At 38.3% G+C, this 26503-nt stretch overlaps 1 protein-coding gene across 1 annotated transcript in view; it reads left to right on the top strand.

Annotated features, from left to right (window-relative positions):
- pkd1a (polycystic kidney disease 1a) overlaps positions 1–26503 on the top strand; it is a 78584-nt gene that overhangs the window by 10907 nt on the left and 41174 nt on the right. The window contains exons 2-12 of the mRNA XM_041983009.1: positions 10971–11042; positions 11909–11977; positions 12919–12990; positions 15349–15512; positions 16045–16295; positions 16738–16998; positions 17142–17310; positions 19079–19256; positions 21759–21973; positions 24680–24795; positions 24877–25027. Of these exons, the coding sequence (XP_041838943.1) occupies positions 10971–11042; positions 11909–11977; positions 12919–12990; positions 15349–15512; positions 16045–16295; positions 16738–16998; positions 17142–17310; positions 19079–19256; positions 21759–21973; positions 24680–24795; positions 24877–25027 (1718 nt within the window). The remainder of the gene's footprint in view (positions 1–10970; positions 11043–11908; positions 11978–12918; positions 12991–15348; positions 15513–16044; positions 16296–16737; positions 16999–17141; positions 17311–19078; positions 19257–21758; positions 21974–24679; positions 24796–24876; positions 25028–26503) is intronic.

The following is a 26503-nucleotide window of genomic DNA, read 5'->3' on the forward strand; positions in this document are numbered from 1 at the left end:
GCATCGATTGAGTCTGTATGTCCTCCCTGACGTCAGCAGCTCGTACTCTCTGTGCAGAACATGGGTCATGTTGTTGATTATCTTATCTGCTTGTCTGCAAGAGATCTGTTCATAGATGGACTGCATGGACGCGTGATCTTCAACGCCTGTGATTTCCCATGCAGTACAACAACAACGCAACGTTTTTGTTCACTTGATGAATTCTAAGTCTGCGCAGAAAGTGCAGTCGCTGCTGCAGAGGTGGTCCACATGAGTGGTCCAAGATAAAGAATAAAGAATGACAACTCCCAAGTATTTGTAGTAGCTGACCTGTTCAATGTTGTGAGTGTAGATAACCACCGGCTTGTCGTCACCTACACTCCAAGGGTCAAACACCATCTCCTTTATTTTGTTTTGTACTAAGAACCAGGTAGTTATCATCACACCTGCTAGCGAACCTCTGAGTTTCTAAAAAGAAAAATTCCAATAAAGATAAAACAGCTCCTTCATCAGAGAATTTAATGATGAATAAAAACCTCTGCATTCATTAATGTGCCGGGTGAACAGGTGGATAAAGGACTGGGGGGGTACTGGCTCAAAAAGGGTTGGGAATCACTGGTCTAGGTGTTAGTAACTATATGTTTGGCTTTCCATTTCAGGCACATTGCTTAGAATTTTCTGTCGTGATACTTTGACATTTTTCTTGGTCAACCTGAAGAGTTCCGTTCTACGACCTTCTCATTTTGTTTGTACCGTCTACAAATTTTAGACACAGCAGAAAAGGACAACCTGCATCTTTTGTCACCTTCTTAGAGGGGTTTTTGTAATCCTTTCCTCTGTTTTAAATGCCAGTTTAAAAGTATGTCATTTATCAGCCCATTTTGAATTTCTAAGCCCTTTCTTTTACTATCCATCCATTTTCTGCCGCTTATCCGGAGTCGGGTCGCGGGGGCAGCTGCCTAAGTAGGGAAACCCAGACTTCCCTCTCCCCGGCCACATTCACCAACTCATCCGGGGGAATCCCGAGGCGTTCCCAGGCCAGCAGAGAGATGTAGTCCGTCCAGCGTGTCCTGGGTCTTCTTCGGGGGCCTCTTTCCGGTGGGACGTGCCCGGAACACCTCACCAGGGAGGCGTCCAGGAGGCATCTAACCAGATGCCAGAGCCACCTCATCTGGCTCCTCTCGATATGGAGGAGCATGGCTCTACTCTGAGCCCCTTTCTTTTACCTGCAGACTAATTTGCAATTAAATGTAAATTTTTAAGATGATTTTTTTTTTCACGGTTTTTCTCTTTTCCCATATATATATATATAAAAAATTGAAGGTAATTCCAAACATTTTATTTGATTTTCTTTTTGATCTTTTTCACAAAGCCATAATATCTTGCTGTTACCTAAAACCTTTGTGTCTTAACTGAAATTATAAAAAATAAAAAACTGAATGAAGAATGTTTATTCCTTTTTCTCTTTTGTTTCCTGCTAAGGGCTGTGCTTCATTTCATTCCAGTGAACACAATGCAAAGGGACAATCTAGAAGGCAAAAGATAAAAGAGGTGTAGTCTGTTGCCAGCTGAGGATGAGGAGCACTGAGCCAAAACAGTCTTCATCCTAACTGCGGATTGTTTTTCCATTGCTGAAACCTCTCATTCTTCTTAGGAGGCTTATTGGATGACAGATTTTATTTTTGCGCCAGCCGCTGTTGATGTTTTACTTGTTGCATCAGTTTATGTGGAGCCTCAAAATATTAGGAAAGTGAAGTTTTCTCACACACTTTGCTCATATGCCAAGTAAATAACACATTATGAATGAATCCATGTAAATATTTTCTCTGGCCTAAGTGGCAGCCTGACACCACCATTTCTAAAATTACCATTTCTAAAACCTGAAGGTTTTATTGTCACCTGCTCGCTGTTTATCACACTGCTGCATTTGGAAAATTGTTGGTGCAGAACAGGCTGAGTTAATTTATGTCACAACAAATCAAACTGAATCATTAAAGAAAATATAATAAAACCAGATTAACCATATGCAACATCAAAGCACAACACAAATAGTAAAACAAAAGAACAGAGCGGTTAATGATACATTCACCAGCTATTTTATTAGGTACACCTGTTTAATTGCTTGTAAATGCAAATAATCATCCAATTACATGGCAGCAACTCAGAGCATTTAGTCATATATCAGGGATTGAATTTTGTTTGTGCAAGATGGGAGGGGATACATGTGCTGTGTGTATGAGTGTGTGAGAGTTTGAATGATTAGGTGCGTTTTTAATAAAGAAAAAATGTGCCATATAAATAAATTTGATTTGATTTGATACAGACATGGTCAAGATGACTTGCTAAAGTAAACTGAGCGTCAGAATGAGGTAGAAAGGGGATTTAAGTACTCAACATTCTGGTCTTCATAAACTGCTGATCTACTGGGATTTCCACACACAACCATCTTTAGGGTTTACAGAGAATAGTCTGAAAAAGAGAAAATATCCAGTCAGCAGCAGTTGTTTGGACCAAAATGCCTTGTTGATGTCAGATGTCAGAGGAGAACGATAGGGTCGGATTTTAGAGTAAACTAGATGAAAGCATGGAGCCATCCTGCCTTGTATTAATGGTTCAGGCTGCAGTGTAATGGGGGGATATTTTCTTGGCACACTTTGGACTCTTTAGTACCAACTGAGCATGGTTTGAAAGCCACAGCTTATTTCAGTGTTGTTGCCGACCTTGTCCATCCCTTTATGACCACACTGTAGCATCTTCTGATGGCTACATCCAGCAGGATAATGCACCATGTCACAAAGCTTAGGATCATCTCCACCTGGTCTCTCAAACATGATAATAGCAAAAGCGATCTTTCTAACATTTCGATAAAGTGCAATAGCGATTTGCAGGTGTTTCCATTGAATGGTGTTTAGCGCGTTAGCCGTTATTCTCGTAAAATCTCGTCCCGCGAGACTCCACTTTAAGGAGGATAGAGATTTCTACATCTTTGTAAAACTCTTGCATTTCGCCGTTGTTTGCTTTCAAGGATGACGATTGTATATTTTTTTTTTCTTTAATTATTTGTAAAAAGATTTCCGTCTCCTGTTAAACACAATCTGATACTTGTCTTCTGTCCCCTAATAGATACCCAGAAGCAGAAGGCCCCATTATAATATTTTTAAACTATCACATGGTAATATGGTAGAAAACTCCCCCCTCCAAAAAAAAGTTAATTTTTTAATTAAATTTTGTTAAAGGGCCAAATAAAGACCTCATATTTAAAAAATTTGACTTTTCTTACCATTTTTTCTTGGGTCGGACCTTTATGGGTTAATATATATATATATATATATATATATGTATAATATAATATTTTATATATTTAATTTTATTTAATATATATATATATATTTTGGTTTTAGAGCAAAGGTCACATAAATACGCTCATTATTTTATGCTGTTTACAATTTCCTGCTTCAATTCATTGACTCCTGCTTTTATTATTCAAGCCAGCCGCTGATGCTGTGTTGGTGCATTTGACTGTATTCATTGTGAAGGTTAAATTTATTGGGTGATGTTTTTTTAGTGCTGATGGAATAATCATCAACGACAGTTCACTTGTGCATGTTGAGCTTAACCATATATCACAGCAGCTATGTTGCATCTGAAATAAGACAAGTAGAGGTGCAAGCAACACACATATTTTATATTTGCTGCTTAGTTTTTAGGAATATTTACCATTTTAATGATTCCTGGTTTGCCAGTCTGTGTTTCAGATACAGATTTTATTTTTTTATTTTTTATTTTTTAGGACAAATAGCAATGGGGAAGGTAACTCAAACACCAACTAGATTTATAGGTTAATTGTACAAGTTTTTTGGAGTTTGATATCAGTAAGATATTTTCACTGAAATTGTAACACATAAAAACTGCTGACCTTACACCTTTCTTTTTCTTTACACCTTTAGTTTATGACTGAAATATACGTGGGACTGACACAGTTTCATTTACCAGAAAAATAGACTTGTTTTTCTCGAATGCATTGGCAGCATGTGCATGTAAAAGTGTGTGTGGGTGTGTGAGTGCATCGTTTTTTCGAGTGAGTGTATTAAACCGCTGCACACAGCTGCCGTTCACTTGCCAGCTGGACACCAGACAACCCAGGCAGCAGCAGCTGGAAAAATGGACAGAATGTTCTAAAAGGGAAGGGATAATAGAGGGAGAGCCAGATTGTGAGGCAAGATGTTGGGCATTTTAGACTGAAAAAAAAACTCTTCAATCGACAGCCTCCTCTTCCTAGTTTACTGCACTATAGAAGGCACCCAACTACTTATGATATCTCTCTCTAGCAACTCAAAGTAAGCTACCAGAACTGGCATCCACGGGTAAGACAGCCCACAAGCCAGCATTTGTCCTCAGTACCTGGCCTGCTCTGCAATATTCCCACCTGCCTTCATCTCCTTCTTTACTTTCTTTCTGTCTCCCTTTTCCAATTAGATGTTTGTAGACTTCAAATATAAGCAAAGTCAGAAGATCTGGAAAAGCAAAAAAAAGAGGAGAGAAGTGAGTGGGGGAGTGAGGGAGCAGCAGACTAATCAGGAAGGGAGGCTGAGAGGGGATGAAAGCAACCACAGAGTCTGTGTTTAGTGGGTTAGTGGAGCGCTGGCCTTCGCTCACAGGGACTTGGGCCACTTTGTTGCCAACATGCAGCAGATACCAATCTGCAACTTACAACAGTTTCCACATCCAAAATCAGGACTTTTCTGTATTCTTATTTTTGCACATGCCACAAAGATTAAATTACAAAGATGTCCGTCTTCTTAAGAAACTTCTGTCTTATTGATGTCCTTAATTTCTCATTTGCTTCATATTTATTCGTTCTAGCATCCATTTTTCTCCAGAGGCCCACCTCACTCTTTTTGCAGAGCCCAGTGTAGTCAGTTAGGTTTGGTGTGTGTGTGTGTGTGTGTGTGTGTGTGTGTGTGTGTGTGTGTGTGTGTGTGTGTGTGTGTGTGTGTGTGTGTTTTCATCCCCCAGCTCAGAATAAGTGGCACCAGACAGGCCTTATAAGGAGCTGTTAGATCATTGGCCACACTGTTAGCAAAACAGAACCATATGTGTGCTGAGTGTGTGTGTATGTATGTTGTCTATGTGTGTGTGTGTGTTTGCAGGCCTATACCTCAAGTGTGTGTAAGTAAAACCATGTGTGTCCGGAGGTAGCTGAGAGAACGGGAGTCTGTTGCTAATAGGCATGGTGGAGGTCAGATTATATGGTCGTGTTAAACACACACACACACACACACACAATCTTTCTGTTTAATGTCCTCTTGTCTGTGTGGTGTTACCATTAGATGTGAGAGACACACACGCACGCTTGGCATTGATGTTGTGAGCATTACATAAGACGAGGTGTCGGTCTAATGTGTGAATGATTAGCTAGTGGGTGGAGCGTTCTGCTGTCCGTTTTCATCCTCTGATGGGTTTAGCAGAGGAGATCTCGCTCTTTCTCTCAGTCTCCATCTTTCTTACACAGCTTGTCTGGAATGTACAGATGTTTCCTTTTGGGAACAGGCGTCCTGCTCTATTCACACACACACACACACACATAAAAAGACTTTGAGAGCGGAGTGAGAGGAGCACAGTCCCGTACACTTCACTTCATTTTTAACTGCTGCTCACGTTGTTAATTCACCTTTTTAGCTGTAATTTCTTGCTATTCTTCTGACCAGAGGAATGTCGTTGTCTCTATAGTCGTGTTGGTCTTCTCGCAGCCTTTGGCTTCTTGTCTCCGGGCTCCTTGTTGGGTCTTATTTTTTTATTTCTTTTGACTCATCTTTCTCACGTGCAGCTGAGGCTTTGCTATCCGACAGGAAGAGGAGACTGAACCCACTTAACTCCACGGCTCAGTCAAATTTTCTTACTTCCCTAGAAATATATCCTCTGGTCCCTCACATGGCTGGATTAGAAGTCAACAATCCCATGTTATTTATTTCAAGGTTTCATATTTCCACCATTCACAGCAGCACTTTTTCTACTTTATGGCTTCATTTCTGACTTCTTAAGAGGTTCTTAGTATTTCTGAACAGCTACTTTCTATTTTCATGTTACTACAGGCTTGAAAGTTTGATCTAATTCCTAACAATTAGTTTCAAGGCTGCAATGCATATTTTAAAAGAATAATAATCATTTTTTTTCACTGTTTATAATTTACCATTTTTATTTTTTTCCATATGACTAATTATTACATTTAAGCATAATAGAACTCCAAAATATTTTCAAAAATGTGAAAAGATTACAAAAAAATAGAAAAAAATTAAGTTTGTCTTTCTTTCATCACATTGTGTCTAATATGATACATTTTAATACTGCTTCTCTAACTAAAGTAACAACAAGACAATACAACGGTTTGAGGTGTACTGGAGGCTTAAGTAGAGGGGAGAACAGGTGTGACTTGTCAGGCTGATGAGGAGAAGAGACAGAGGAATCCTGGGTAATGTAGTCATAGGACCGGTGAGCAGTAGGCTGGTGAAGAGGAGCTACTGATGCAGGAGGAGCAGGCATGACAAAATCACGATCAAAAAGATGATTATATGTTTGTACGTTCTTAAAATCACTTTGTACAGGATTAAAGAAACAAATACCAGAAAATAGTTTTTATTGTTGTTAATGTGTTTTTTTTTTTCTTTTTCAAAGAGTAATTGTATGTAAGGAAATTATATCATATTCTTATTTTAGTTATCACATAAAATGAGAATACTTGATTTATCCCTAGAGGGGAAATTATGTTGTTGTAGAAGTTTTCTTCTTTTCATTTATTTGCTACTTCTGCCTTGGCAGAGGTTATCTTTTTTTAACTAAAAAAGTAAGGGATAGTCTCTGACTTGACACTTAAATTTGATGATTGATCACATGAACAATCATTGTCTGAATCGTGTCTTCGCATTTATTTCGACCAGGAGGTAAATAGTACAGCAGAATAGCAGAATGAAAATGTATTTGCATGCATTTATAAAATTCATGTGTCATCTAAGTCTTCCTTCCTCAGATTTAAAAACATTAAAGTATGAAATAGTTTGAATACTTAACTTTTACTTCTGTAAAAATTAACCTTGAATATTAAAAGCTCCACTAGAGTGCAGGGAGGTGGTGTAGGCCAAGAGAGAAAACAGATGCTCCCACACGGATAACACAACCATCTGCCACAGTCGTCCGTCTAATGTCACTTTTTACATAAAACATTAAATGTAGTTTGCATTTGCAATATGGCCAAGTTGTTGCACCAAACTTTAAAATAATTAGTTAAACTCTGTTTCATCTGGTACTTATTATGTTACAGTATTACACATAGACCGTACCCAGATGCTTTACTGTTTGTTTCCTGTCAGATCTCAGTGTAGTCTCAGTTTGCATGTGCATATCTTTATGAGAAGTGATGCTGGAGGAGAGCTGAGGCACTTGCAGAATAAAGATTTGGATTGTCTGAAAATGAATGTGTCGCAGGGTTTCTTCCAAATTATTCTCAGAGTTCCAAGAGAATCCTCAGGCAAGCCAAAAAGTAAAATGCTTGTGACATTTATTTCTTCACCTTCTGTAAGAAATTACCAGATACAACAGTTCAGTTAGGCCATATTCCATTTTTAACAGACATGGACTAGTTGCTACCTCCTCTGTGTCATCCGCAGAACTGACATCATAGTTGCGATCGCTCCTTTTATAACATAAGCCTCTCCCACTAGGCTCATTGTCCAAAAAGAGAAGAAAACAAACACTGAGAAACCAAAAAGACCACATCTCTTTGTAAAAGATATAATTCTAAAAGAAACTTTTACATGATTCAATCATTACTTTGAAGACTATACACCAACACTTTATTTCACTCTAATTATTACAGACTCAAACCACCTTGAAACCGAAGTCACATGATCGAGGAAAACGAGCAAAAACCTGTTTACAGATAGCAATATCATTTTGCTCAGTTTTGCTAACAATGCGGCACACGGCCGGTATACCATGCACTGCAACAACTGGTGAGTGTGTCTAAATAAAATCTGTGCCAAAACCAGATGAGAGCTACCAGGTGTGCACCCTTGACGGTGCTGCTCATACAGAGAAGGGGGGGGGGGGATTAAAAAAGGAAAGATGGTGACAACCTTCAATAACTAGCGACAACAGAAGGAAAGAGAGTAAAAGACGTGTGCACTGGCGTATGTGTGTGTCCGCATGGATGTGCAGGTGCTCGTGTGCATGCGCTGATCAGAGTCAGATGGAGCAGTAGTGCTGCTCTGTGACAGAATGATTGTATACACAGGGAAAATAACTGACTTACTATTTCTTAGACTTAGACTTCACTTCTCGTCATTCAGAATTATTCACACCAGAATGAATTCAGTGGCTCCAGAGCAGTACAAATAAAAGGAATATAAAGAACACAATATGAAAAAATATGCACAACAAAAAGGTTTTTATTAAATATTTTCAAAGCAGCATAATACTCAGAAATAACATGATAACATCCTATTTTTTAATTAGATTTGCAATAACTTAACAGTAACAGTACAATTCATGAATTTGCGTTTATTCCTGCGCTGAGCTCAGCTGTTTGCTGGTTCTCTTCATTCTGCTCTGCCTTCCCCTGTCATCGATAAAGATTGACGAACATGTGACACGGTAGTGGTGAAACTTTGCTTACGAGCAGAGCACAGGAGCAGGAAAGGATAAGGCTGTTAAAATCAGCAGTCAACTTGACATGTGCTGTTTTGAAACATAATACAAAATGTAATAAATGAATTTATGCATGCGAGCAGGTGACCTTTCCAGTATTATTTACTCTTTAGTCAAATAATTCTGCCTTCGCTTCAAAGCTTATCAGCACACAGAGTTTATCACACATTAGAATTAACCTCAGTAACACTTCCGAATGAAAGTGTCTGTCATATTTACAGGCTGTGCAGAATTATTAGGCAAGTTGTGTTTTTGAGGATTAATTTTATTATAGAACAACAACTATGTTCGCAATGAACACAAAAGACTCATAAATATCAAAGCTGAATATTTTTGGAAGTTGGAGTGGGGCTTTTTTAGTTTTAGTATCTTAGGAGGATATCTGTGTGTGCAGGTGACTATTACTGTGCATAATTATTAGGCAACTTAACAAAAACCAAATATATACCCATTTCACTTATTTATTTTCACCAGGGAAACCAGTACAACAACTCAAAATTTACAAATATACATTTCTGGCATTCAAAAACAAAACAAAAACAAATCAGTGACCAATATAACCACCTTTCTTTGCGAGGACACTCAAAAGCCTGCCATCCATAGATTCTGTCAGTGTCTTGATCTGTTCACGATCAACATTGCGTGCAGCAGAAACCACAGCCTCCCAGACACTGTTCAGAGAGGTGTACTGTTTTCCCTCCCTGTAGATCTCACATTTGATGAGGGACCACAGGTTCTCTATGGGGTTAAGATCAGGTGAATAAGGAGGCCATGTCATTATTTTTTCTTTTTTTAGACCTTTTCTGGCCAGCCACGCAGTGGAGTACTTGGATGCGTGTGATGGAGCATTGTCCTGCATGAAAATCATGTTTTTCTTGAACGATGCTGACTTCTTCCTGTACCACTGCTTGAAGAAGGTGTCTTCCAGAAACTGGCAGTAGGACTGGGAGTTAAGCTTGACTCCATCCTCAACCCGAAAAGGTCCCACAAGCTCATCTTTGATGATACCAGCCCATACCAGTATCCCACCTCCACCTTGCTGGCGTTTGAGTCGGAGTGGAGCTCTCTTCCCTGTACTGATCCAGCCACGGGCCCATCCATCTGGCACATCAAGACTCACTCTCATTTCATCAGTCCATAAAACCTTAGAAAAATCAGTCTTATGATATTTCTTGGCCCAGTCTTGACGTTTTATCTTGTGTGTCTTGTTCAGTGGTGGTCGTTTTTCAGCCTTCCTTACCTTGGCCATGTCCCTGAGTATTGCACACCTTGTGCTTCTTGGCACTCCAGTGATGTTGCAGCTCTGAAATATGGCAAAACTGGTGGCCAATGGCATCTTGGCAGCTTCACGCTTGATTTTCCTCAGTTCATGGGCAGTTATTTTGCGCCTTGTTTTTTCAACACGCTTCTTGCGACCCTGTTGACTATTTTGAATGAAACGCTTGATTCGTTCGATGATCACGCCTCAAAAGCTTGGCAGTTTTAAGAGTGCTGCATCCCTCTACAAGACATCTCACTATTTTTGACTTTTCAGAGTCCGTCAAATCTCTCTTCTGACCCATTTTGCTAAAGGAATGGAAGTTGCCTAATAATTATGCACACCTGATATAGGGTGTTGATGTCATTAGACCACACCCCTTCTCATTACAGAGATGCACATCACCTGATATGCTTAATTGGTAGTAGGCTTTCAAGCCTGTACCGGTTGGAGTAAAACAATATGCACAAAGAGGATGATGTGATCAAAATACTCATTTGCCTAATAATTCTGCACACACTGTGCAGGCAGTTAATTTTATTTATTTATTTATTTATTTATTTATTTATTTATCTTTGTCAGACAGTAATCTTTATGTCAGTGCTGTACTGAACCTCTGCATTTCCCCTTTAATTTAATGGACTTTCTTTGAGTTGAATTATTTTAAAAAAATAGCTAAATTTGTTTTCATGTGGTGTTCATGACTTCACAGAAGAAGCAAATCCTAAGGTTTAGTGGGCACTGAGCTATTTTCCTTGTTATCCTATCATGATAACATTTTCTTAACTGAGTTACTCTTTACTGCCATCCTTGGCACATGTGTGTTTGTTGTATTTATCTCCATCTGTGTTTGCAAGACCCAAATATTTCAGTCTCTCTCTGTCACTTGCTGGTTGTACATGTCACTTCAAGTCCTTGAGTAATTGAATTTTTTTCCAGCTTTTGACGTGACTGTTTGTGTTAGTGTGTGCGCATGGCGTCATCTTGTCCCCACATTAATTTTAAATGTGATTGTGTTGGTTTGCTCCCACAGAAATCTGTCCAGAAATCGCATCACCTCCCTTGATACCAGCCTGCTAGAACATTTCACAGGCCTCCAAGAGCTGTAAGTAAACACAGCCTTGTGTGTTAAATGTGTTAAAGTTGACCTAAAATTCTGTCTATTGGTCCATTCATCATTATGGTTTTTTAAAGTTTTGAACCTTTTCAAAATGTTTTCCTGCATAAATTCAATCTGAAATACCATTTTCAGACCTTGAGTGACACACTCATTGCATTAAGATGTTCAAGATACTCTAGCTGTCATTTCGAAAGAAGTATTATAATCACGAAGGCAACGTTAGTAATTACAAATAAAAGCTGAAGGCTGCGCTTCTCAAGTGGTTTCAAAAGGTTTTAGAAGGCTGTTGTTCTGAATAGGTTAAATGGGAGATAAATGTTACCTTGAACATTTATCTTAGGGAAAGTGATCATATGTCTCATATCGGAGTGGAAAAAAGAATTGTGAGTTTTCTTTGAGTATCTGGTGCGACTTTGTTTAGTAGTAACTGCAATTCAAAATTCAGTAGATGTTAATCTGTCCTGCCGATCAGTTTGGAGAAATTTAAGTCTATTCCTCTGTAAAAGAACAGCTTCCACACTTGGATGATGTTGGGATGATCACTTTAAGTCTTTGTTTAACTTAACCGTTGGATTAGGATCAGGAATTATGTTTAGTCACTTCATAATATAAACTTCTTCAATCATTCTTGTGCAGTTTGGGTTGTTGTCTTGTTGCATGACCTGCATTTATCTTTCAGTCTTTGATGGTCCCAAACTTTAATACTGCCTCCCACTCATAACTGAAAGAGAGCATACTATACTAATTTCATTTTTAATAAATATACTGTGACATATCCATCTGTCTGTCTTTCTGCATGTCTATCTGTGTATGTGATTGCTTTTCTATGTAAATATGTTGGTGTTTTTCAGGTACCTTCAAGGAAACAAGATCAGTGTTCTCCCCAGAGGAGTATTCTGCCGCGGGTCCCTTTCAGTTCTGTGAGTAAAAAATTCAAAGGAAGATCTGGACCTGTCAATCCTGAGGTTGAAAGAAAATTACAATGAGGAAGATGAAAAGAGGGAAGAGGAGATCAATACTTGGTGTAATCTGGTTTTAAGTAGGCAGAAATCCCTGGAGCACACTGGGTAGCTAGACCAGAGAGCATAAAACAAAAAGCCTCACATACTGCCTGCACACGCATACCTATGCATGCGCGCACACGCTAATCAAAGTATGATTAAGTTCAATTACAGCTTACTGCTCTAGGCTCCCACAACCTCCCTCTATTCATCTGTTCATTTCCCCCCGTCCGTCATCCATTACCTTACTTCTTCCACTCATTGAATGGGTGTTTAAGCACATGTTTATGTGCATGTGTGTGTGATGAGAGAGGACTCTGATGGTTTCCATCAGTTCTTTCCAAACCACCACACAACGGTCCCATTATGTAGTTTTCTGAAGAGAGGAGGGAGGCGGGAACAAGGAGGTCCAAATGGTGAAGGAAAAGGGGAGGAAGAGAAAGAAAGTGAGATACATGGAAATGAAAGAATGATGAATAAAATATGAGGAGAAAACATTAAGATGTTTTGCTTTTTAGATTGTCAGGATTTAGTTAATGCTTTTGTTTAATCATAAGTTAATGTGCTGCGTTATGCAAGCCATGCAAGACTTGAGAAGACTCTAGACTTTGAAAAATGTAAAACTGAAAGTCTTCTGCATCTGTGTAATTTAAATTATATTGCAAAAAAAAAAAAAACTTTCTTACACGATCACCAAGTGACTCATTAATTTTCCCAAATTTTTAGTCAGTGACAAACCCAAAGAACATGCTGCAAATCATGCCAAAGAAAAAAGTGACACCAGTGAAATTAGTGCAGTTAAAAAAACAAAAAAAGACTGTTTTAATGTCAACAGTTTCTCTTTTTCTCTCCACCACCAGAGATCTGAGCGACAACCAAATCACCACCATAGAAGAAAGGATATGTGACAACCTCAGTAATTTATCTCAGATGTAAGTAATTGGTATTTATTTGTTTTCTCTTTGTGCTTTAGAATCCTTTTGTCTTTCCAACAATTAGAACAATGTGAAACAAAATCTACCTCAGACAGCAAGAGTTTCAGTCACTTTTTGTCTTTTGTTGTTTGTTTTTGTTTTTTTTGCTATATTTTTAATTTTATAAATCTGTGGGATGCTTATTAAGTGGAGGGTGGACGGTTCAAATCCTGCTTTATCCCAGTCATTCTAATATTGTGTTCTTGGGCTTTAGGGCTCATTTATGCCTCCTTTACGTACATAAACATTGTTAAATATCACTGCCCATATTACTCCTCATGCTTCACTTTACATTGGCATGGTTGTTAGGCAATACAAGCAGCCTTTCCCAAACTGGGGATCCCAAGATAATTTAAAAGAAAATATAAACAACATTTATCAAATAAATTTAGATTTTTATTAAGGCTTAAATTCACTCGTTTATGCAAAGAGATTAATCTATTAAATGAATGTATTATTAGAGCCTTGTATAAGCTTGTATAATCAATATAATATAATAACATTGATTTTGATGTGTTATTGTTTTTAAGCTGTACAGGTTTTTATAAAAAACTCACAGGATCCTGGAACCCAAATAGGTCTCTTCAGAAAAATGCTATGAAATATTATAACAAGAAAACCACATAATATGAAATATTTTCTAAATGTGAATTGCAGAGTGGAAAGTTTGAGATGAAGTTGTTAGATCGTTGTATATGTCCATAAATTATAACAAAGTTTAGTTTTTTGCATTATTCATTTATATATTTATTTTTAGCAATACAGGTTTATATAAAAAAACTCACACTTAGGACCCTTGAGACCCAAATGGGTCACTGCAGGAAAAGTGCCTTATTTTTAAAGCTCAATTCTTTTCAGCAGCTTAAGTCCTAATCAGAATGATTACGTTAGTATAAACATTTTGTAATTAGAAACCATCAGCAAAGGAACCACTGCTCGTCCCCACAGATGTCTGGTTTGTACAGGAGACAACTCTACAACCATCTGATTGCTGCCAGTTTGTCGTGCTGGATTCACTCTGGTCTTGTCAGTGGTTCATTAAGTTTTAGGGCAAAACGTATTAGTTTAAAGCATTTCTGTGATGTTGTAACCCAAAAAATTTATTCTGTCTCCTTATCCCACAAGCTCAGGGTGGACTCATGTTGGCCTTTAAAAACATCAGACAAATTCAGCAAGCCAATGTGTTCAAGGTTAGCCAATTCTAGCCACAGCAAAATGTGGTAGCCTGTAACTGGAAAAGACACATTCATCCTGAGACTGTTGAGTTGGGGCCCAGATTACTGATTCATTTCTTGACCTGATGGCAAAGACATCCTTTTCCTCCTCTTCATCCTCCATGCCCTCATCATGGGTGTCATTCATACTGCTGCTTCCCTTGGAAAGGCCTCTTCTTTAGGTTCTTCAGAAGTAAAGCTATCCTCTTATCGTCCTCATCCACCTCCTCCTCTTGACTGCTGAGGTGCTCTTCATCTGTAGAAGGCCTCGGAATTGCTTCAAGAGCCTCCTCTGTATCGTAATGTCTTTTGAAGCTGCAGGTGGTGGATGCATTAAAATGTATAATAGAACGCGACTTTGGACACTCATACAGTATGTACACGGAAAATAATTTCTTGAGTACATTCAACATACTTTTACCTCACTATTTCTCATCCAGATTATTTTTGTGGCTATAATGTATTTTATTTCAATGCACTAATGCAACAAAATACAGCATAGGGGGTTTGGAAACTACTAGCTCTGCTGCTAATTTCATTAAAAATGTCAAATGTTCATCTTCAACCCTGGAGCTCAGATTGAAAAGGTAGTCATAGGTATCATATTGTGTGGTAGTTAAATTAGAGTATTTCCAAAAATTGTGGTATGAATGGCCATCAGTGGGGACCCGTTTGGGCCAAGGGCCCTATGTGTGTGGTGTACATGTAACTTTTGAACTGTGAAAGAGTGATTAGAAGTGAAGTTGCAGTTTTTAACTTTAATCCAAACCCTTAAATTTTGGAAAAGCATGCCAGTAGTATTTAAATAGAAAAAATGTGCCTATTAGAAATTAAAAGGTGGCTAAAGTGACCCAGTTGGGTCCCAGGGTCCCCAGAGTTTTAATGTTGAGCATCAGTGAGCCTTTACCCACCTTGTCTCCAGCAGCACTGGTATATGAGTGTGAATTAATGTGAACGAATGCTTGGTGGTGATTGGAGAGGCCGTTGATGCAGAGTGGCCAGTGGGAGGGAAGATAATTCATGTTATTAGAATGCCCACTAGCTTTGCTCTATTCCTTCATTTGCCCCTGCAGCTAACTTAGTGTGCTCTTCTTTCCACCAGTGATCTGAGTAGTAATCCCTTTCACTGCGAATGTAAGCTGGTCCGGTTGGTGAGATGGCTCCAAGAGAAAGGGGTGCAAGTTAGACGCCCTCATGCCATGCTCTGCAAGAACCCGTCTGAGCTCCAAAACAAACCTTTGCTCAATGTCAGCCGGCTCACCTGTGGTAAGAAAACAGATGAATGATGCTAACACTTCTACAGGTCACAGCATTCTGCATTTTTAGCTTCATGTGCAACATAAAATAATTTGTTTTGGGGTAAACAGAAGCAGTTAATTGGCTATCGAAGTGAATTTGCATGGTTTGTTTGCTGGTTTGTCTCTGTTTTGGCTTTGTGACCTATGCCTCTTGCCTGATGGCAGCAGGCATAGGTTCCAGGTTTTGTTTGTTTGTTTGTTTGTTTTTTTGTATATTGTTTTGTTTTAAATCCCAAAAACAGAGCCAAACGAAGCAACAAAGATTATTTTTCTTCCAGCCAGCTTATAATACAATATCTTGAAAAATAATTAAATATTTGCCAAGTGACACTGAAAGAACGATTGCAGACCCAGTTTCACGACCCCATCAAATAACTAAAATATAATAGTATTGTGAAGATATTAGACAAGTAAACTATTCTCTGTCTGATCTCTTGCTGGCTTGGATGATAATATGATGCCTTTAAGCCTTTGAGCCTTAAATCATGTGTCTTCTTCAGGTCCAAGCTATGCCGCTTGTCTTGAAGACAACAGCAGTGGAGGAGGAGGACGAAGTGAGCTTGTTATCTTCACTTACTCCAACCCTGGAAACTTCACACGTGAACAGTGCAACAGCATGTGTTTCGGTTTATCGCACCTCTATGGCGGCTTGGGGGAGAGGCACGAGTGTCTCTGCAGCACAAACAACGAGCCCAATCTTATCAGCGAATCTCAATGTTCGGCTGCCTGTACAGAACGGCATGTAATGACGGTATGAGTCACATGCCATGAGATCTTCATTCCTCAATATATTTAATTCATAGCCTGGAGTTATTTTATGTCCTGCATGTAAATATTACTGTCACATGATAAAGTTAGAAATTACACAGTATGAAGCAACCTGTAATAGCTTCCTTCAGCCACTGTCTCTCTTGTGGTGTTTAAATGACTTCCCAATAATCTTAGAGATTCTCAGATTTAGGTACTTTAAACAGTGCAGCACATAGAAATTCAAGAAAAGTTATTCAAAACTCTAGAAGATTATTATTTTAAATTTGAAAAGGTTCTGACGATTAATTCACTTTTTGTTTAAAACCATAGAAATGATAGTGAAACCACAAATATCCTCAGTAAAATTAAAATGGCTTTATTTGACTTTATTTTACTTAACACCAAACCCTCTACTTCCATGCATTCTTTTTTCCCAATGACAGGAATGTGGGTGGACTCTGGCTCGCGACGTGTTTGCGGTGGATTTCTCAGTCTCAGTGAAGCCCCTCCTGCTGCAAAGTGTTCATGACCGCATCCTTTTCTCTGCTGCCGCCTCTGTCGCGCCTGTGACGCTTTCTTGGGACTTTGGTGACCTTTCACAACGGGTAAACACTACGGGGACGGGGATCACCACAGCAGCTCACAAATATGGACTTCCAGGACGTTATGCAGTCAGTTTGATGGCCTGGGCTGGACACAAGGAGGTGAGAGACAAAAGATTAGGAAAACCTTTCTCAATCATTCATACAAATACTGTGCTGTACATCTTTAATCATCTTTAGACATGCTTTTTTTTCTCTCTCTCTCTCTTGAGATTTGTGTCTAACTTTCAGTTTAATATTTGCAGGTCTCAACACGGACGGAGGTGACCGTGGCACTTCCTCCCAAACTGGAGCTGCACTGCCCACCGCTTGCTGTGGCAAATAAAAGTATCGAGGTCACACTGGTCAGTTGGGGCGGTGTTGGTTTGGATGTGGAGTGGATGATAACAAAGGATGGGGTCCAGGTTCCCAAAGGTAAAAACACCAACTCACACACTCTGAGCACCTAATGACTCAGCTGATGGACACTGAATACTTAAAATACTCAGAAATGGTATATAACTCAGAACTGCATGTCAATCAATATTGAGTTAGTTTGTGTGGCGCTGATGACATTTTTAATCTAATCTTGCTGTGGGTGGATGTTACCTGGGAAACAGAAGGTCACATCTATGATTATCAGGGTTCAGACTTATGTTTAGACTTATTATTCTTTCAAATTGTACTTTCTGTAATAAATCAATACAATATTATGAAAAAAAAAATCCCAAAAGCAGATTGTGGAAGCTTTATTAAAATCAATATTTAGTTTTTTTGACTCAGTGGAAAAAATTCTAAAAGCATGAATGATTTATTATCTAATTAAACCATTCTGCAAGTAATTGACAATTTTTAATAAATAGTGATAAGAACATATTCTTCTATCGGCCAGTGTCTTAATAAAATTAATAAAAATAATAAAAGCCAATTTCGTGTTATAGCCAGCAGGCAAAACTTCAGCTGATTAGCAAAACAATGTAATTTTCTCTAAATGTTTGTGGGTAAATAACTTCATTTGTGACCTCAGTAAATATTTTCTCAATGTGTTTATGGTCTAATTGACAGATTTGCTAAACTGTGCAGTCAGAAATCAGAAACAGTGCTGTGGGAGTTTCCAGTTCTGTGGGCTAGATTGTAACATTGCACAGATCTACAGCACCATCTCCAAAAAACTAAACTCTAAACTAAACGCCACCTGCCTAGTCACCTGACCAGGCCAGGCCCTTCCTAACTCTACAGAACATACCCATACAGCTCAATGTAAACAGGGCTGATGAGATTAATAGGAGGACAACCCCAACAAAATAAGGCCAAATTGTTTTGTAGAACTTAAGGGGGGGGTTCAGAAAGTTGGGTAATAATTATAAGTGGGCTCATCTCTCTGTGGTGAATTTCACCTCATAATAATAAATCATGTGATCAGCAATTAATATTAAGATATTAGTTCCAGCTGTTTTTGTTAAAAGCTCTCAGCCAACTTGATGTTCCCTAAAGTCTGAGCTTCATTAACCTCTCTTTTTGTCAAGTGACTTGTCAGCCAAGTCTCTGTTATGCAGTAATTATTTCCTTATCTTACTTTCTCTCATACACAAATAAATCCCTCGTATTTGTGTACTGTGTTCCCTTTCCATTTGTCATCCTGCAACTCCTTTGTAATAACTTGATTTATTTGGCATGACATTCCCAAAAGATTTCTTGGATCTGCAGAATTCTTTGATTTGTTTTCTCATGGCTGCTTGATCTGAACATGGGTTTGTTTCTTTAAGATATTATAAGATTAGTTGTCACAAAGAGGCAGGTGTGGCTTTAGGAGACAGGGAGACAAGTTCGGAATAAAAAAAAGTAAAAACTATCACTGCAGCTTCTCCGACGGTCTCAGATGAAGAGTTTGTGTTTGCCGTATGAGTACAACCACCACTCTGTTAATGCTTTCCTTTTACTCATCTACAAGGTTTTTGTTAAATACTGTAAAGTATAAACCGCCCTCAAATTTGTTGATGCTTGACAAATTAAAAAATATATATATGCATTAATGAAGTGGATTCTTATATAATCTGCAACGATCTCTACATTATTTATTCTTTTATGATGTTTTTACAGTGATCTTTATTAGCAGTAAAGTTGTGGGTGTTTATTTCCACAATGCTGCAAGTGTGACTTCAAATGTCCTGGGAAATCACAAGTGTTTGCTGTCTTCTGCCAGCTTCCCCTCACTGTCCGAATGATGGAGTGCGCCATGCTGAGTCCTCCAGCTGTTTCCAGATTTTTCCAGAGGAGTTGAGCTGGACCAACGCTCGACAACAGTGTTTGAACCGCAGTGGGGATTTGGCAATAGTCAGGACTGATGCACTGCGCAACCTGCTGGCACAGAAAGTCATACAGTGAGTGTTTACTGCCTGCATGTTTTAAGAAATGGGGCCTCAGTGTTTTTCTATGTGATTCTACACATTAATATTTTTGCATATTCACTTTTTTCTTTTAATTAAATTGCAATGTCACTTTCCCTACATCTATTTCTATAAAGTTTTATGCAAACTAAAACTAAAATAATGGTGCAAACCTCCCAATAGATACACCTCAAGTGAACAAGTATACCACTCTGTCCTACATAAAGTTATCCGATACAAAACAGATTTCCTGCTAGCTCTTTGGTAAACCTTGCCATCCCTGTTTGCAGCACAATCTGTGACAAACCATCTTGCAGCCTGTTTCACAGACAGTCGCAGTGAACAAGCCTGGGAACAGAAAACAGTTTCTTAAAATAGATGCAGATCTTTCAGCGACTGACACAGGCATACACAGGAGTATTTGGTTTGTGCAGTGTTTAGTGTAAATTGGTTTCCACTGGTGTTTGCACTTCTGTTCTGGAGAGCTACTTTGACTAAATGTGTCTTTGTATGTGCAGCTGTTTTCTGTGGGAGTGTTTTTGAAATTGATAGTTTCACACCACACAATGTACTTTGTATTAGCAGTTTAATCCTGAATTTATGTCCTATTTTGGCTAAAAATACTGAATCTGCAACAGAATTTCCCAAGTGGTGGACTGAGAGCATTAATAATATGCATTAATCTGTGTGATGAGCTAGACATAGTCACATGAAAAATAAGTACATCTTTGAATGCCAAGATTTTTACATTTCAGGGCATGATCAACTAATTTCGTCCTTATTGACATATTGATGACATCAGATGACATATTGTAAGGTTTCATTATTTACTTATGAAAAACCAAACTAGGATGCAGAACTGAATAGAATTTTATTTAAATAGGGATGGTACAGTTTAACGTAGTTTCAATACAAAGAAAGCAGCTGGTGTGCAGTATAGAGTTTAACCGTTTTCAACTCTTAACCCTAGTTGGGCTTTTACATGAACAATATATCAGAACAATAAAAGTTAAATGACTGATGTGGTAAAAGTACAACTCAGTGCAATAAAATACTAGATTATAAACACAACAAAGCTGTAAAAAGACCAACATTACACAGTAGCAGTATGTGAAAACACCACATGATATAACAACTTCTAGAATCAACTTTAGCAGCGGCAAATATTTTTATTCTTTCCTGTATGATATTATTAACTGTATTTACATGACTTTAGTTCAGTGAGGTTTGCAGACATTTGTTTATGCACAGCTCTCTGGAGGATTGTCTTTCTCCTGACAACCCTTCCAAACCAGCCATACTTTTTCAGTCTTTTTCTGATTGTACTGTCTTGAACTTTGATAGTTAACAGGCTGAGGCCTGTGGAGTCTGAGATGTGTTTTTTGGATGTTGTTGTTGTTGCTGTTTCTCCGAGCTTTGCTCATTGCAATCTGATCTTGAAGTGAACTTACTGGGATGTGCACTCCCGGGAAGATTTGTTATTGTCTTGAATGTTTTTTCCACTTTGCATGATGGACTCCGAATGAGCTGAATGATAAGCAGCAACAGTTGCTCCCATGAGATTATTGCTGATGTCATTTCACCTATGTATTGTTTTTATTTATTTATTCATTTTTTACTACATCTTAAAATATAAACTTTATATCAAGAACTTAGAGATGATGACACTGTGAAAATGGAAGTTGGGAAGATTTCTGGCAATGCACTGGCCTGTTTTCTGTTTAGGTGGAAGAAGGTTAGTGAAAACACATCTGTAAAAGCACAGCTGTATTGTAACTATAACAACCCAGGAGGAGGAGGCCACATAGCACGGTGTGTGTGTGTGTGCATGTGTGAGTGTGTGTTAAATTGAGGGTAGAGGCCCTGGCCTCATGGTCTGAAGTGAATAAGAGGAAGAAAAAAAAAGCTCAGCTCATGTATTCCTCCACCCCCTCGCTTATATAAGGAGGCGGGGAGGTCAGCCCTTGTTTTTGGACCTAAAGACCCTTCGTTTGGCTCCACTTCTGCTTGTATGTTTTCAGTCCTTATCTACATTTGTCCAGGTAAATTTTTGGATGTTTCAGAAGCGATTAAGGCCAGCAACCAAACAAATGTAAAAATTTACTTCCATTTTTCTTTCCTTCTGTGCAACTGCAAGAAAAATTAAAGCGAGGAGTTTCTGCAGTTAGTCGCTTCAGAGTGGAGTTTGAATTTTTCTGACATAATCATGGGGTGACATTAAATATTTAACACCTCATCTGTCCCATCCTCTTTGGGTTCAGTCCAAACCCCTTTCTTCCCTGCAGTTATTGATCGTTGAGGGCAAGGTGATACTTAATTTACAAGCTTCAATGTGACATTTTCAATCAATATTCATTGAAGTTGGAATGTTTTGCAGAGTTTAGAGTGGCTTCTCTGACAGCATAATCACATTGACAGAGGCCTGTGAAAGTATCATTTTCCAGTCTTTGAACTTCATGTATGTTCCTTGATTAGTTTCCTTAATTTCTGCACTAGGGAACGAGGCATTTGGCTGGGCTTGAGTGATGTCGACTCTCCAGGCAAACTGCACTGGGTGAATGGATCAGAAGCACAGGATGGAGAGGAAGGCCACTCACCTCACTCAGCAATAGCTCGTGGAAATGTGTGTGTGTCATTTAATCAGCACGGGCAGACCAGTTCCCACCTGTGTGATGCTAAACGAGCCTACGTCTGCCAGTTCACTTCCCAAGGTATGCCTACAAACACAAACAAAATATATAGGTCGAGACATGGAGTTGATACAAATAAAAATTTGCAAAAAGATTTCAACCCTCTCCAATATCAATTTTATGTAAATTTAAGTAGGTATCATCTAATCACAGGGCCCTGAAGAGCCTGTTTAACCTGCTTAAGTTATAGATTATAGATTGCTTCTTTGTATTAAAGCTTTTTAGAGATGCCCTACTGAATATCATTCTCCACCAATATGGATCAGTTATTATTCCAGAGCTTCTGCATATTTTAATTTACTCAAACACTTTAATCCTTAGAAGTGCAGGTTTTAAAACTTTGCCTTTGTTATTTAGGTTGTTTTCTTTGTGTTGTCCTGTACACACAGATCTCATTTTTCTATAAACTGTTGAATAAACCAAACTAACAAACAGACAAATGTAAATTTGTCACTGATGATCTAGCTAGTTACAAATATACATACAAATGTGCATCTTAACACAGGAAAAGCTGCTTCAAAGGGACAGAATACTTTAATAGGTCTTCTTTTCAATACATAAATTTAAAATCTTTTAATTTTGTCATGAGTGTTTATTTAGTTTAGATTCACATGCAAAACAAGCATTTTAGCCGATTTAAATGAATCTTCTGACACAGTGGTAACATGAACAAAACTTGAATCTTAGTACTTTATAAACCATACTTGTTGTGTGGATGTGCTAATCTCAAGTATGCCACATAATGTGAGTGAATCACTTTAAAGAAATAAGTCAAGAACTAAGAAAATTCTCACTCTGCATATCCTTGAAGAGTTTTGAATAGCTGTGGATAAATAGCTTGACATTTTTTTTATCATTTGCACATTCAGTACAAAAGCGAGAAATACAGTCGTTGTTGCTGGCTGTGTTAGGCCCCCATATAGAGTACTTCGATTCAGCTTGCGCAATCCCATGAAATAACACAATAAAACAGTTGGTGCAGCTCACTGTGAGCCCAAGCACAATCATTGACTGTCAGAAAATATCTTAATGAAGCTGATTTCTTTCAAAGAAATGGACAGCACTAGCAGCATGTGAGCTGGAGGTAGCCTTGTGGTGATTTTTTTGTTTGTTTGTTTTGTTCAGCGTGTCTTTCAGTATTTTGCGGCACTCCGCGCTGAGAAGAAACATCATGTACTGGAGTGTTTTTCCTTGTTTCTTCAGACTTTTGTTCTCTCTGTGATGTTTGTTTCTCAAAGCAGTTTGCTACCTGTGGACTTCTTCACTTCTTATAAATGGCCTTGACCACAGGAGTGCTTATTAAAGCATGTAGAACCGTGACCATCATCATGAACATTGTCAGATCTTCCCACCATAAAAGGGATAAAAACAAGAAATTTGACATTAATGTTTTTTAACCCATAAGAGCCCGACGTGACATATTTGTCACATACGTTTTCACAGACATTTTGCTTCAATTCATGGTATAAACTTTCCTCAAAATCCTGTTAAACACAATCTGATACTTGTCTTCTGTCCCCTAATAGATACCCAGAAGCAGAAAACCACATTATAATATTTTTAAACTATCACATGGTAATAAATGGTAGATACCCCTCCTAAAAAATGTTAATTCTTTTTCATTACATTTTGTTTAAGGGCCAAATAAAGACCTGATATTTAAAAAATTGCACTTTTCTTACTATTTTTTCATGGGTCGGGCCTTAACGGGTTAAAGAAAATGATAGAATATTTTTGATGTTTTTAGGATCTTGTGACCCATTTTTTCCCACTACTGTGTAAGACAGTTTTATGATTGGCTGTTTTCTTCTCCTTTTTTTAAACGCCTATTGTGATTCCAACACATATATTAGACTTTTTCAGTGACGATTTCATCCTTTTTTTTCCTGACCACCAACAGTACAGTGATTAAAAACATCTCTTTTTTTTATTTGACTATTAGGTAGTAGCATCAGGTACAAGTTTTATTTATTCTTTAGGTAGTTTGATGTATTCTTTAGGGAGATATTGATTGTAAATACTGATTATTGTTAATATTACAATTTTATTAATATATGATGGTGTAATGCCTAGTAGTTAATGATGATTGTGATTATAGTACAATGACTATACAAAACCTAAAAATTACTTTTGCAGATTAAAAACAAAATTACATTTACACAACAGCAGAATGAAAACCATCTTTGTGCAAACATAATATGCAAATAAGTTTGTAAACAATGTAGCGTACATGTCAGGCCTGTTGTGAGCAACGAAACTTTGCAACAACACACCCCATGTGTGCACTACATCCCCATTAGACCTGAATACATTACAGCCACTTGTAGAGAGATGTACTGATCATCTGGTACATGTAATTAATGCATCTTTGCAGTGTTAGAAGACGTGACAGATGACATTGTCCCCAAAAGATTGGAGGAGTGATGTCACTTGATGAGTCATGAGAGTAACTCCTTCACAATAACCCTGCCAAAAGGAAAAACGGTGTTATACAAAATACTTTTTTTACAACCTTCTGGCTTGTCTACATGAGCTTTAGCAAATTGGAGATGGGTGGTGATGTTGTTGCTCCCAGTAAATAAAAAAGTTGTCTAATTTTGTTTGCAGAATTTTTTTAAATTCTACAATTTTCATTTTTACCTCTAACACACACCCCTCCACTTTTAAATCTGCCATTTGTCTATTCCTTATTGTCACTTCCACTACATTTTGTTTCTGCCTCTGCAGTCAGTGTTCCAGATGCTGGGGTATACATGGTGGGCATGGCTGTTTTTCCTTCCCATAATCCTTTGTACCATGCTTCATCCACTTCAGTTTCTGCTCCTCCCAGCAGTGCCGTGGAGGTAGGTAGGAATTTCCAGTTTGCTTTGTTTACATGTCTGACTGTATCCTAATAAATCTATTAAATTTTTTTTCCCACTCAGATGCTGCTGTTTCCTGCTCTGAGCTTCGTTCAGGCAGGCCGTCTCTCCTCCCTAGAGTTTGTCACTCAGGAGCTCAGCTCACAAGTCCACATCAGATTCCAGACTTACAGACCCAACTGCCATAATCCCAGCCAGCACCTGCTTCTACCCAGTAAGTCAAACACACTAATATACACTTGGCTTGTATAATTGTGTGTACTTTCCTCCAAAGTACCGGCAGGTGTTTTTTTTTTTTTTTTTTTTTTTTTTTTTAGGTATGAGCCACCTGAGCTCACACCTCCAATTGCTCTCAAATGCAAACACATCCTCACCATACTTGTCTAAAGCTGTTAGGGCTGTGAGCAAGAAAAGTGTTAATGGAGGCAGAAAATAGGGCAATACTGGAGAGGAAGGAAACCAAATAAACAAGGTCACCTCCCTCATGAGTGCTGCCTCTCATCATCCACAACAATCAGACTTGCAACAATATGTGTGTAAAAGTCCACTGAGACAGAGCAGTGTAGAAGTGTAATAGAAAGAGGAGTAGAAAATGGATGCACTTGAAAGATCTGAGAGTCAGAAATCCACAGAGGCAGGTCACCTTTTAAAAACACAGCAGCATGTTTTTCAAAGAACTTTGCTTTAGCATTTGTGAATGCAGCAGCAGGAGAGGAGACAACAAAGACTATTCTACTTGCCTATCAATTACACAGAAAGCCAGTTTTTCTCAGCCCCCAGTGGAAAATAGATATCATCCCAGAACACTAATTATTCTTCTGTGAATACACTACACTAAAGACTTGCACAGACATATTTCATTCTCCATAGAAGAAATCTGTTTTTTCATCATCTCTTTAATTCAGAAATTCATCACATTACTTTTGTTCCATTGTTGCTGACTTTAAGCTGGCAGCCACAGTATTCCTAAGCAGAATTTAAACAGGGTCGGAGCTCTCCAGGGCTCTTCCCTTTGTCGTCATGTAAGATATAACTTTGTATATCTTCAGTAATATATTTTAACACTTTTATCAGGCTTAGAGGCACAAAAAACAACATTCCATGACAGCTTGTAAACTTTGCACCCTCCTCCATTAATCTACTAGCAGATGTGTTCAAGCATCACATTTACAGTATCAAAGCATAAACTGAGCTCAGGGACTTCAAAGAATCATAGAAGCATTGTTCTAAAGCACATAAGAGCAAATCCATCTGCACATGCTCTTTACTTTGTTTACAGAGAAGATCAGCAGCTTCAGTAACTTGTCATTCAGTCAGACATTAAAGACGGACTGTTCTCTGAGTTAAAGGTGGACGACAAGGTGGGGACAAAACATGCAGTGTTGTAACAGAACACAAATTGCTGATATCCATCTTAAATAATGTATAACTTTATAAATTCGTACTGATGCACATTTGAGGTAGGTTTGCTCCCTGTGAGAGTGGCACTACAGAACTTTGACAGATTTTCATGCTATGGCCCCCTAACAAAGGCTAAATCAGCATCTGCCTTGCATCCTTTCTCTTCTCTGGTCTTTCAGGGAATATCGCCCCTAGTTAACCATTATTGTAACTGTGTGACGTTGTTCAGGCAGTTTGGTCCATTTGAATAAACTGCAGTGTGAAAGCGAAACATACCAAAATAAGGTTC

The sequence above is a fragment of the Melanotaenia boesemani genome, chromosome 4, assembly GCF_017639745.1.
Source record: "Melanotaenia boesemani isolate fMelBoe1 chromosome 4, fMelBoe1.pri, whole genome shotgun sequence".
Classification (NCBI taxonomy): domain Eukaryota; kingdom Metazoa; phylum Chordata; class Actinopteri; order Atheriniformes; family Melanotaeniidae; genus Melanotaenia; species Melanotaenia boesemani.